This window comes from Podarcis melisellensis, assembly GCF_964234715.1.
Source record: "Podarcis melisellensis genome assembly, chromosome: 13".
In the NCBI taxonomy this organism is placed as follows: Eukaryota; Metazoa; Chordata; class Lepidosauria; order Squamata; family Lacertidae; genus Podarcis; species Podarcis melisellensis.
Genome location: NC_138545.1, coordinates 20,631,656 through 20,643,954, shown reverse-complemented (window position 1 = coordinate 20,643,954; position 12,299 = coordinate 20,631,656). Strand labels below are relative to the sequence as shown.

At 47.1% G+C, this 12,299-nt stretch overlaps 1 protein-coding gene across 1 annotated transcript; it reads left to right on the top strand.

The window, feature by feature from the left end:
* The first annotated feature begins 5,204 nt into the window (after positions 1-5,204).
* On the top strand, positions 5,205-9,639 carry GFY (golgi associated olfactory signaling regulator). Its single transcript, XM_081884842.1, has 3 exons — positions 5,205-5,387; positions 7,553-7,729; positions 8,624-9,639. Exons 1-3 carry the CDS (start codon positions 5,276-5,278, stop codon positions 8,887-8,889), a joined length of 555 nt encoding a protein of 184 aa, XP_081740968.1. The 5' UTR covers positions 5,205-5,275; the 3' UTR covers positions 8,890-9,639.
* Positions 9,640-12,299: the final 2,660 nt, after the last annotated feature.

Below are 12,299 nucleotides of genomic sequence, written 5' to 3'. Positions count from 1 at the left end.
GCTCTTCTCTGGATTGAGTGTTTTTGCTGGGAGCGACAACTCACAACTGTGCTGGGTGAGGCTGATGGAGACCAACATCATCTCGAGACCCCCGACTCTTGAAGTCTAGAGTAGGTCAGACTCAGGATCCAACACCTTCACATTGTTAAACACACCCCACCTCTCCCAGCACTGTGAAGTTCCTGGGTTTCATTTCCTTTGGCAGGGGGTCGCTGGGAGCTTGTGGAGTTTTGTAGTATTTACAAATATACAGCTTGAACGTAGGTGGTGGAAGAAAAAGGTAAAGGACCCCTGGACGGTTAAGTCCAGTCAAAGGTGTCTATGGGGTTGTGGTGCTCATCTCGCTTCAGGCTGAGGGAGCTGGCATTTGTCCTCATACAGCTTTCCGGGTCATGTGGCCAGCATGACTAAACTGCTTCTGGCACAACGGAACACCATGAGCACATGGAAACACAATTTACCTTCCTGCCACAGCAGTACCCATTTATCTACTTGCACTGGTGTGCTTTCGAACCACTAGGTTGGCAGAACCTGGGGCAGAGCAACGGGAGCTCACCACCACCACTCAGATTCGAACCGCCGACCTTCTGATTGGCAAGCCCAAGTGGTTCAGTGTTTTAGACCACAGCGCCACCCGCTTCCCTAGGTGGTGGAAGTACCACTTTAACAACTCCCAACAGACAACCGTATCCACCATCCCACATCAAATCTCCAGAGTAGCTCAGTGTTCCCTGATGCTGCTACTTGCAGAACCACCCGAAACCAGCACTGATTTTTATGGGTGTGTTCACATTACCACCCTAGAGCACAGTGAAGTTGTGGTCCATCTCACAGCTCTTCCTCCTGCGACTTCCCACCAGCTGTTCATATCAGCGCTGTCAATTTGGCATTGGCAAGGCTGGGGTGTTCTTATGCAGGTGGGTTTTCACACCTTGGCTGGAGAGGAATTGAAAACAGCTCAAGGACTCCCATGGATGTGAAGCTGGTTTGAGAAATAACACCTCAGACAATACTATATTATAACAAAGTACGGGATACATATGCGTTTTGAATAACGCTGTGTGAACACGGGTTAGAAACCCAAAACTGGAAATGGTGTGAGGGCACAGTAAATGGGAGTGGGAACATAACCTGTGCCTTTCTAAAAACAAAACGAAACACTACTATTTGTTTATTTTCATAGGTACACAGGTTCCCTCCCAGTGGTCACTAGTTTGTGGAAGGGATTGAAGTGCATACCATGAAATTTAGGTTTGCACAATTAAAATGTATTAAAAGTACTCTGTCCCCCACAACAAATCATTAAAAGAAAGAAAGAAGACAACACAATTTGGGGGGTGGGGAGGAGCCTGATGCAACAAAGTTCAAGATAACATTGACCTATGTATTTTGTTATTAACTTTATAGAGATAAGTCAGTGCTAGGATAAGGCTGTAAATAATAAATTATAAGATTTGATATGTGATATATATAGCACATCATATGATTATGTATTATATACATACATATATGCCAATGTGGTATATTGCAGACAATTCTCAATTTTCGATTTGCCTGAAAGACTGCACAAATTTGTCTTCTTCTAAATAGAGTTTTAAGGATAGAGGACGATATGCTATGCAGCGGAAAATGGTTATTAGCAGACTCCACGAAGGGGAGGAAGGAAGTCCGAGAATTCTACACTTTTCGATTCTATTTTATGTGTGAATGTAAAATTAAATTGTAAAACCAATAAAAACTTATTACAAAATTTTGATTTCTTCCCTCTTTTTTTTTAAAAAAAGAGGACTCGATTTCCCCTTGCTTTCAAAATGTGGGTGTGCGTTTCTAAATCTTCATTTCCGAATAAGGGAGGGACAACATTAGAGCTAACATTTGACCCTCTAGACTAAACTCTGACAGCTGCTACTTCCAGCCCTTCATAAAAGGGATGCAGCGTTTGCTACAACCGTGTTGCTAAGTCGGCATCTCCTGGGGCTTGTGTTTTGTTAGCTGTTTCTATCCCTTGTGGGGAGTGAAGATGTTTCGGGTGGGGCCTCTCAATCTGCTCCTATGTTGTTGCATTTAGTGGCAAGCGGTTCCTTTGAGCATCACCGCTCTCTATTCCCCTTCCTTGGCCGAGTGTCCAAACAGGAGACCCCTCCTTAACCAACACTGGATGGTAGGTAAATCTTAACGACTTTTCTTCTTGTTTGTTATGCCTTTCGAAAAGCAAACCTAGCAGAAACTCTTCGGAAGTGGTGGAATTGCAACTCCTACCAGCCATAGCCAGCACTGCCAATGGGCAGGGACAATGGGAGTTGTAGTCCCGGCAGCTTCTAGCAGGTCCACAGGATAGATGGATAGATAACATACAAACTCTACAGCTTTATAATGGGGTCCTTTTCTCATGCTTTCTGTATCGCACAGTAACGTTCCAGTTTTAAATGCAGACTCTGCATTTAGGTTATGTCTGTGTATGTGTTTAGAAATCCACAATGTGCCTTTTCTTTTGGTAAAGCAAACTCAAGCCAGCTTGCAAACAACAACAACAAGAACAGGAAAACAGCCCAATTTTCAAATTATATTAGTCAAGAGCAGGGTACACCAATCAGCTGGAAACCCTAGGGCCAATGGTTTAATCTGCATTGAAAGCTTGGGAGAATAAAGAGGTCTTGCTGTTTGCCCCATTGTGTAGTTTGCAGGCAGTGGCAGGCTCCCTCAGAACGTCCACAGCATACATTTAACAGCGCTTTCCCCCAAAGAATTCTGGGAACTGTAGTTTGTTAAGGGAGCTGGGTGTTGTCGCTCTGAGAGGGGTCTCTTAACCACTATCAGCACTCTTAACAAACTAGAGTTCCCAGGATAAACTGTGAAAGAAGTCATGACTGTGAAAGTGGCATAAAGGTGCTTTAAAAGTATGGTGCAGGTGTGAGCTACAATCCTGCAATCCTTTTCGACTGAAGGAATGGCCAAGGAGCATTCGAGGGTGGGTGGCTGTGCCTTCCATCTTCTTTATGCAATATCTCTTTGCTCCCGTCAGAATAGCATCCGCCTTGCAACAAGGTCTCCGAAGCCGCTCTACTCTGCCGAATGGCTCTTACAAGTAAAATTGTGTTTGCTTGATGATGACAGGGGAACGATCAGTAGTCAAGAAAGCTGTAAACAAGGGCTTCCCTGTGGAGCACGTTGACACACAAGAGAGTTTGACCCGCTGTTGCGTATCTAGGGTTGTGCCACAGCTTTGTCAGAGGCGGCTGTGAAAGGAAAGATTTGTTGCTCAGGGTTCTCCTTGAGGTCTTGTGGGCAGCCGGGCTCAATTGGATCCTGCGCTTGGACTGGGGAAGCTGTTTCAATGGCAAATGCTTGGCCAGGAAACATGTCAGTGAAGAGCACCTCTGAGAATGAGCATTTCTTTAAGCCCCAAGGAGCTTTGCAGGGCCTTGCAGGTCTGCTGCTAGAGTGCAGGGCTATCCAGGTGGCCTGAATCCCCAGCTCCTGTTTTTAAAATACCATGCTGTTTGTGAAATTGCTGAACGTCTGGCAGGACTGGGGGAGTCTCAGCTCCCCCGCTTACCAGAAGTGGATTTAGGGCAACATGACCGGTTCCCCTGCGCCAAGGGAGCACCTTCATGCCTTATTCCTAAAGCCTAGAAATGCTTGCCCAGTTTTGGGAAGGAGCTGGAAGGGCTCTAGGACCCTGCCAGAGCCCCACACCTCCTTCCCAAAGCCTGGCACCTCCCTTACCCAGCTTTGGGAAGGCACCATGAGGGCTGGGAGAGGGGTGTGAAATTTTGCTCTCCCACAGGATGTCACATTACGAAGGTCTGCCCCTGCCATTGCTTCAGATAAACACCAGACACATTTTGCATATGTGTGACATTGGTGGCAACATACATATCCTTGCTAAGATGACTTGCTCAAGCTTCTAGTCCTCATGAAACCGAGAAGAGGTTTTGCACCTGTGTAGGTTTCATTTGCTAGGGCCTCAACGATCAGGCTTCCTAGCACAAGTAGTGGGACCCTTGGTGCTCTGCCTCTTCTTGTTGCACCTACAACTTTCAGTCTCGCCACCCACTGGTCCCCCACCATGTGTAAGCTATCGTGTTTTGAGTTTCTATTGGGATAAACAAGTGCTCAAGCTATACATTACATGACAGGTGCATGCCAAGTCTCCCCTCATGTTGCCTCTGCACAGAGTTTTCTTTTTGGACAATAGGGAGAAAAACTGTTATTTCTTGGTGGATGGGGATATGTCGCTATTATTATTATTATTATTCACAGAATAAAATATTCACAGAATAAAATCAATATATAAAACCACAAAATACCTAATAAAAATAAAACCAACTCCAATAGCCCCCCCCAAAACACATTTTAAAAGGGCATAGGATGTAAATCAGGTCAACCAAAGGCCTGGTTAAAAAGGACGGGTTTTGCCTTGTGCCTTAAGGTGCATAGTGAAGGCGCCAGGTGAACTTCCCTGGGGAGAGCATTCCACAGATGGGGAGCCACTGCAGAGAAGGCCTGTTCTTGTGTTGCCACCCTCCTGACCTCTTGAGGAGGAGGCACATGACGGAAGGCCTCAGAAGATGATCTCTGGGTCCAGGTAGGTTCATATGTACTATATGTACTATGCTACATATAAGGTTTCGATGATCCCCTTAGCAGCTCAGCAGACCAGACACAATTTCACTCTCCATCACGGGGTCTTGTGCACTGGTGGGGACCATCTGTTTTCTGTTCACTCCTGTGCCGCTTGTATTTTTGTGACCACCAAAGGTTTTCAACAAATAAATCTGACTAAGGCAAACCTACATTTCCGGTCTGCGATTGAGTCCCTCCCACAAAACAGGGATGGTCTGGAGGTGGCCTTGGTCTTTAGGGGTGGTCATGGCTTTCTGTTCCACGGACATCCCACTTGCACTCCTGGGTTTATGTGTGGAAGGTCTCCTTGGTTTGTATTGTGCCACAGGCCAGCATTTTATCTTCCTCTGCAGAGACTCCCTGGTCTGGCAGTTTGAAAATGGATCTGAACCACCTTCTTGCTTGCCTGCTGCTGCTGTTCCTGGGTGCAAGTCACGCTACCACTGACGAAGCTCCCAGCACACCCCTTTTCTCCTCTCCTTCCCCTCTCCCCACCACCTGGTCCTCCACGCCACAAACATCCCCCGAATCCACGCAAGGTCCCACATCAGACGCCACTGACGTGACATCTTCGCAGCAGGACCAGGACCACAAGGAGCCCTCAGTCTCCAGCCCACAGACAGAGAAGCCCAGGCTTCCCCAAGAGAAGATGGAGGCTGCTCCTTTCAAGTTTCCTAAGGTTGACATCGAGGAGTCTGGCGGAAGTCAGCAATGGGAGACTGCAGCTCAGGGAGTGGCCATTATGCTGATGAAACCCAAAGGTGAAGGTGCTTCTCCTGGGCTTTCAGACAGGGGAAGGGCTGTGAATCATGGGTAGAACATCTGCTTTGCAAGCAGAAGGCCTCAGGTTCAATCCTTGGCCTTGCCAGGTAGGGCTGGAGGATGAGGGCTGGAGGATGCATGTGTGGGGTTTTGTGGAGGGATTAGGTAAAGGTAAAGGGACCCCTGACCATTAGGTCCAGTCGTGACCGACTCTGGGGTTGCGGCGCTCATCTCGCTTTATTGGCTGAGGGAGCCGGTGTACAGCTTCCGGGTCATGTGGCCAGCATGACTAAGCCACTTCTGGCGAACCAGAGCAGCGCACAGAAACACCATTTACCTTCCTGCCGGAGCAGTACCTATTTATCTACTTGCACTTTGACGTGCTTTCAAATTGCTAGGTTGGCAGGAGCAGGGACCGAGCAACGGGAGCTCACCCCGTCGTGGGGATTCGAACCGCCGACCTTCTGATCGGCAAGCCCAAGAGGCTCAGTAGTTTAACCCACAGCGCCACCTGTGTCCCTGTTTGTGGAGGGATTAGTTGATTGTAATTCCAATCCTGGATTCTCCAGAAGGGCGCTGGGGTCGAGTAGCTCACAGATCAGTATGAAACCATGGAGCTGGGAGAACTTGTGGCTATTGGGTGACCCTAAGCAAGCTGGCATCTATCAGCCTCAGTTGCTATATCTGTAAAATTGGGGTTAGAATGGGCTAGACCCAAACTCAGGCCCCATCCGCACTATGCATTTAAAGTCGCATCATACCACTTTAAACAGTCATGGCTCTTCAGTGAATCCTGGGAGCTGTAGTTTGTTAAGCACCCTGAGAGGAGACCCCTATTCCCCTCAGAGAGCTACAATTGTATGAGTTCCCTGGGAGGAGGGATTGACTGTTCAACCCTCTGGGAACTGTTGCACTGTAAGGGGAATAGGGGTCTCCTGACAACTCTCAGCAGCCTTAACAAACTACAGTTCCCAGGATTCTCTGGGGGAAGCCATGATACTGCTTTAAATGTAGATGAGGCCTAGCTTGGCTGCTCACATGTAGTCCAAATGAAGTGCATTGTCAAGAAAGTGGACAAACGAGGATACAGGTTTGCATAAAAACTGCACACGCCTGCTATCTTATCTGGATAGACGCAGTATTAGAAATAATTTCTATTATTTAAATAGAAATGCAATACATCTGGGTCAGTGCATCTGGCTGTTAACCAGAAGGTTGGCAGTTTGAGCCCACCTAGGGATGGCTGTGAGCAGGGATCCTGCCTTGCAGGGGTTGGACTAGATGTCCCGGGGGGGTCCCTTTATGGATCTATGAATCTCACCATAGTAGAGAAGGTGACCTGAGTGACTGCCTGCTCAGCTTGCTTGCCGAGTGCTAACTGTTAACTGGCAATTTCAAGGCAACTTATTGTCTTCCAGTCTTAAACTTGACCTGGATGAGACAACCCTTCAAACAGAGAAAGGGACAGGGAACTTTCTGCTTGTGGGCCAGCGAGACTCCGCATGGGTCTCAGTTTGGCCCATGGGGACATTTCCATGTCACACCCTCCTGATTGTTCCTTGACACGGGAGGCTTGCCAGGACTGGCTGCTCTATTTCACAGAAGACGCCTTAGAAGGGAGGACTGCATTTCATAAAGTAGGAGACATGTCCATGCTTCCCACGAAGCTCTCTGTGTGGGCTAGGGATGAAAAATATCTTTTCATTCCAGTTTCTCTCCATTTCTTATTTTCCCAGTCTTAAATTCAGTCCCCCACATTTTGCAGGCATTTGTGTGTGTGTGAGTGCTTTTAATGAAAAATCCTTACGAAATTTCACCAGCTTTTTAGTGCAATTTTTCTTTCTGAGACACACATTTTTATATGCAACTTCGACTCACATAAGCGTTTTTGTAATGCAATTCCCCCAGATATAATGCATTTTGTGTTTTCCCTGCCCCACTAACACCTTCATTTTCATGGATGCTTTACACACACACACTGCAGCAAACTTTGAGGACTGCATTACAAAACTGTGAGAAGTGCGAACTTCTGAGGAGAGCTGCATTTTGGTTTGTGTATTGTTCCATAAAGTGAGGACTTGATAGGTTTGGCTTTAAATGCGGATGGGACCTCTCCTCCACCCCTAGTGTGGACCACGTGATATCATTCTTTCTTCTTACACAGGGCAACTGTCAGCTGGGGAAGCCCACACCGCAGCTAGCCACGCCATGGGGCTGTTTCTTGCTGGCTGCGGCCTGCTGCTCTGCCTCTTCATCGGGGTCTATTGTGCCTACAGCCGAGGATCCAAGAAAGAGCCGTTTTCCCACCATCGCTTGTATGAGGACGGATTTGATGACCCTGGTAAGCGATGGGTGGTCTTTGGGAAGGAGAGTGAGTGGGACCCGGTGGGCGAGGATTGAGGAGAACAGTGCAGGTGGCTGGACTATGCTTTGATACCAGCCGCCTGTCTGCACTGTTGAAAGGGAAAGAGCAGGGTGGAGAACCCGTGACTGGACTGCAGTCCCCATCATCCTTGGCTATTGGCTGTGCTGGTGGGGGCTGATGGGAGTTGGAGTCCAAGAACATCTCAAGGGCCAAACGTTCTTCACAGCTAGGGAAGATCATCACTGGTTACCCCTGAATACCCTCCAAGATCTTGCAGACCAAAATTGGGACGCTCCTTTATTTGGTCCCAAGAGACCAAAATACATCCATTTTTTTGGTCTTGCAAGACCAAAAAACGAGTGTCTTCTGGTCCAGCGCTCTGGTCCAAGCCACCAATGGGACATTCCTAGATCCAAACAGAAGCCAGGATTGGCTTCTGTAATTCCGGGATCTCCCGCTTAATTCGGAAGTGTTGCGTGTTCTGCCTATGTATTTTTTCTTAACGTAATAGGTTACTTGAATGGTACCCTTCAGGGCAAAGATGAGCAGGGTGGTTTAACCTACAAACAATTGTAAGGTAAATAAGTAAAAGGAAACAGCAAATAGACCACCAGTGACAATAACTGAATAAGGTGACGACCTGAGTAGTAGAAGCCTTGGGAAATGAAACACGTTGATGTGGGTGTCAAGTGAGCCTCCCTAGCGAGAGAATTGCCTAAGACCATTTCCCCCCAGTTGCAGCTAACAGGTGTTGAAAAAGATTTTTTTTTGCCAGTCAGCCAATACCAGGCAAAACAGATTGACTCAGTGAAAAGCAACTTCAAGGAGGTTTATTTCTTACTCAGCCCCCCCCCCCCATTTTCTTCCCAGCCCTCTTCCTGGACAGCCCAAAGGATTACGACTGGTTCTTCTACGAGACTGACGGTTACGTCTACCCAACGGCCTCCCAAGCCCAGCCTCAGCCAATCCAGACCCTCTCGATCCCAGCTCTCAAGCAACCCCCCTCTGCTCTCAATGGGTCGCCAGGGAAACTGGCGTCTTCCGAGGCAGGGCAAGACTCCAAGCAGCCCCAAGCAAGCCCTGTGAAGTTGGAGTGCCTGTCCCCAGCCAACCTGCGCACTGGGAACTTCATCTGAGGCTCTGGACCCTTTCCAGAAAAAAAAATATGGGCTACGTGCAAATCCCTCTCCCCACTCCTGCAAACTGAATTCTCTAGGCCAGGGTTAGGCAGAAGGTAGGACAGCCTATTTACTGATAGGCTGCTGCTGGAGAATTTGCGGTAGATTGGCTCCTCAAAAAAGTAATGAGAAAAAATCCACCCCTTTCCCCAAATATAGATTTTTTTTTTTTTAGAAGTCCTGATCTGTAGAAATGCAGATGCTGTTTGGAATTTTTGATACATTCTTCCCCTGCATGGGTTATGGGTGCAGGAAGTAGTTGACTGTATCTCCACCCCACATCCCAAGTCACCACTTTGTTCCTTGCTCTGATTGGTGGAGCTCAGCTTCCTAGTAAAAGCAAACACAAAGCAGATCTTGCAATCCGGACGTTTGCAATGCACATGTGCTATAGAGCACAGCCTATCTCCAGGTGCCCCCACTTTTGGAAGTGAGGTAGGCATTCTCACAGTAGTGGATCCTCGTCTGCATAGCTGGTTTTTAATGCTGCCAGTTCTATTTCATTGCATTTTTTTTTTAATTATGTGATACGTGTTTTTAATGCAAGGTGTTGTAAGTCAATTTGAGAATATGTATGGAAAGGTGGAAATATTTTAAATAAATAGAGACATGGAAACCCAAACAGGAAGCTTCACTTTCTAAATAAATAAATAAAAACAAATCCCTGTCCAAACCTTGAAAGCATAGAGACTTGGTTTTGGGAAGTGCTTTTGGGAAGTATACTCTGCACATGCTTAAAGGTACTCTGAACTAGCCTCCTGAACTTCATGCATTGAGGGGGAAGCTTCCCAATCTTTAGGAATAGGGCTGCCAACTTTTTAACCAGTTGTGTCTTTCACAGTAGCCTGATCTAATGCATTCTTTAAGGTGCCCCAAGACTTTGTTGCTTATGCTGCCATCAGCTGCCATGGCAATTTCTCTGAAATAAGCTTGATTTGTTGACATCGGGCGATATGGCTTATATCCATGATGTGAGAAGCCTCACCAGCTGATTGCGGCACCTCCAGTACGCTGGTAAAAGCACGTGAGCAGGCCTGTCTAGATCTGCTGTTGCTTTTCTAGTCAGTTGGCAACCTTACCCTATAACAACCATTTGTGGCGTGTGACTGACCATAGCCTTGCCAAAATAAACCCAAGGAAAAGGTGTAACTCTCAAGCTAAACACTAGATGGCAACATGGGGTCAACTATCCCATCCTTGCCTGGTGGGGAAATCTGAGGTCTGCTCCTGACAAGGGGTGGGAGAGTTAAACCGCAAGAAGCCCGATGTGTAAAGTTCCTTAACCTTTAACCATGGGCTAACCAAGTAATTTGAAAGTAAATGTATTGCATGACCTTGCATAACCTCAATCTGATATTTCAAAAAATGCACACGCACAAAATATACACAAAATCTCACTCCCCTTTTCGCCAGACTGCTAGGCGGGGGGGGGGGGGGGGGAGAGCCACGGCTCAGCCATTGTGCTGGATTAGGCCAGCTAGCTGAATCCATACTGACGAAGCCTCGCTCTGCGTCATCGCCTCCTGCCAGTCCCCAGACATTGATTAAATTTCTGGCTTTCAGCTTCTTAAGCCCAACAGACAGACGGCGTCTCCTTTCCTTCCCTCCCCATCTCTCTTCAATCTGTTCTGTCTCTCTATCTCTCTCTTCCACCTCCCCTGAGATAGGTACAGCTCTCTTTCCTGTAGCTCAGAACCAGTGCAGCTGATGTTCCTCCCGCCCCCTGGCCTGAGCATTCCCATTGTGCTTGCTTTCCCCCGACTGCCCTGCAGTAGTGAGATGTGCAAAGGTTAGGCCAGGCTCTCTCCAAAATGCATTTCCGGTTGCTGTAGGGTAGAGGTGGGAACAAGGAGCAAATGTATTCCTTTACCACTGGGACACCTGTCAAAGATTCCCCACGTTTTTTTTTAACATTTCATCACCCCCAGTTGGGGTTATTGCTGTAAGAGCCAGAAGGCATTGCAAAATAGTGAATGGCAAAGCCGCAGTTATTGGACAAGAGAGGAATTCAGAATTACTCCAGAAACGTTTGGTCGAGTTGGCATTGTTGCATATGCACCAGTTTTTGTACCCTCTCTTTAAGAGAAACATGCAGGGCGATTCACAGTGTGCTGTCTGCAGAGCAGTTAAGATGGGGGAGGGATTGCTTACCTTTCAGACTGTGGGCAAAACGGTAAAGCACTTGTGGGAACAAAGTGGGACAGATCCTGGCCAAAACCCACTGAGAAGACTGCTCTTTCTACAGATTGACCAGCCTGTCTACTACTTTCAGATACGACCCAACCTTGCCTCTGTTCTGTTCAGTTTCATAATGGGTTCATTAAGGTGTATACACACCTCGGGAGCTGAGCTGAGAACATGGAAACAGAGTGCAGCTCTTCTGCAAGTTAATTAGGATAACTTTGTCGAATCTGAGCTTCTGAATAGCTCAGATCTCTCCAAGGCCTTGCAAGAGCTGCTTGCCCAACCTTAGGTCTCAGTTACATAGCTGTTTGGGATTAGGAAACCTCTTTAGTTAAAAAATCGGCAAACTAGCAGAAGATTCCTAGACTAAAATTTACCCAGTGCGGAGAATAAAGCAACAGATTGTCAATAGATCATTTGGCATTGAGTGTTGTTTTTAACAGAGGCAGGAAGGTTATATAGAGCTCTCACGGTCAATGAAGGAGGTAATGATTGTGCGGCAATGGAGGCCTGAAAAATACCTGAAAAAACTAGAAGAGGATAAGATTTCCTCATTTATGAGGGCAGTTTTGGCAATGACAGAAGTTGCCCAAAGCATGTATGAAGTGTTATTTGCTGGAAGTTTTCCAAAGGAGGAAAGTCAGGCATTTGCTATATATGTGAATTTTACCCTGTTGTGGGACAGGGTGGAACTGATCCAATGGGGCTCTTCCACTCTAGGGTGCTAAGTGTCTATGACGCTCTGTGAGAGGGAGTGTGGATATGCATGAAGATAATAAAAGTAATAATACTTAGTATTTATATAGTATTTCCCCCCCCCAAAGTGCTCAAAGCGCTTCACTTACATTCTCTGCATAAAGCTCACAATACGATCCTGCAAAATTGGCCCAGAATTATTATTTCCATTTTACAGATGGGAGAAGGGAAACAACAAGGCTTGCCTCGGTTCATGGCAGAGCCCAGAAGCTCCAAATCACACGCTCGGTCTCTGAAGGTGAATGAATAGATAGATGCGCATGAAGGGAATTGGGGTGCAATCCTCAGTGGCAGAGCACATGCTTTGAGTGTAGAAGGTGGAAAGCTCTGTCCCTGACCTCTCTAGTTAACATGAACAGGTAGGAAGTGATAGGAAAGAATGTTCTCGGCTGGAGACTCTGGAGAACAGCTGCCAGTCAGAGCAGGCT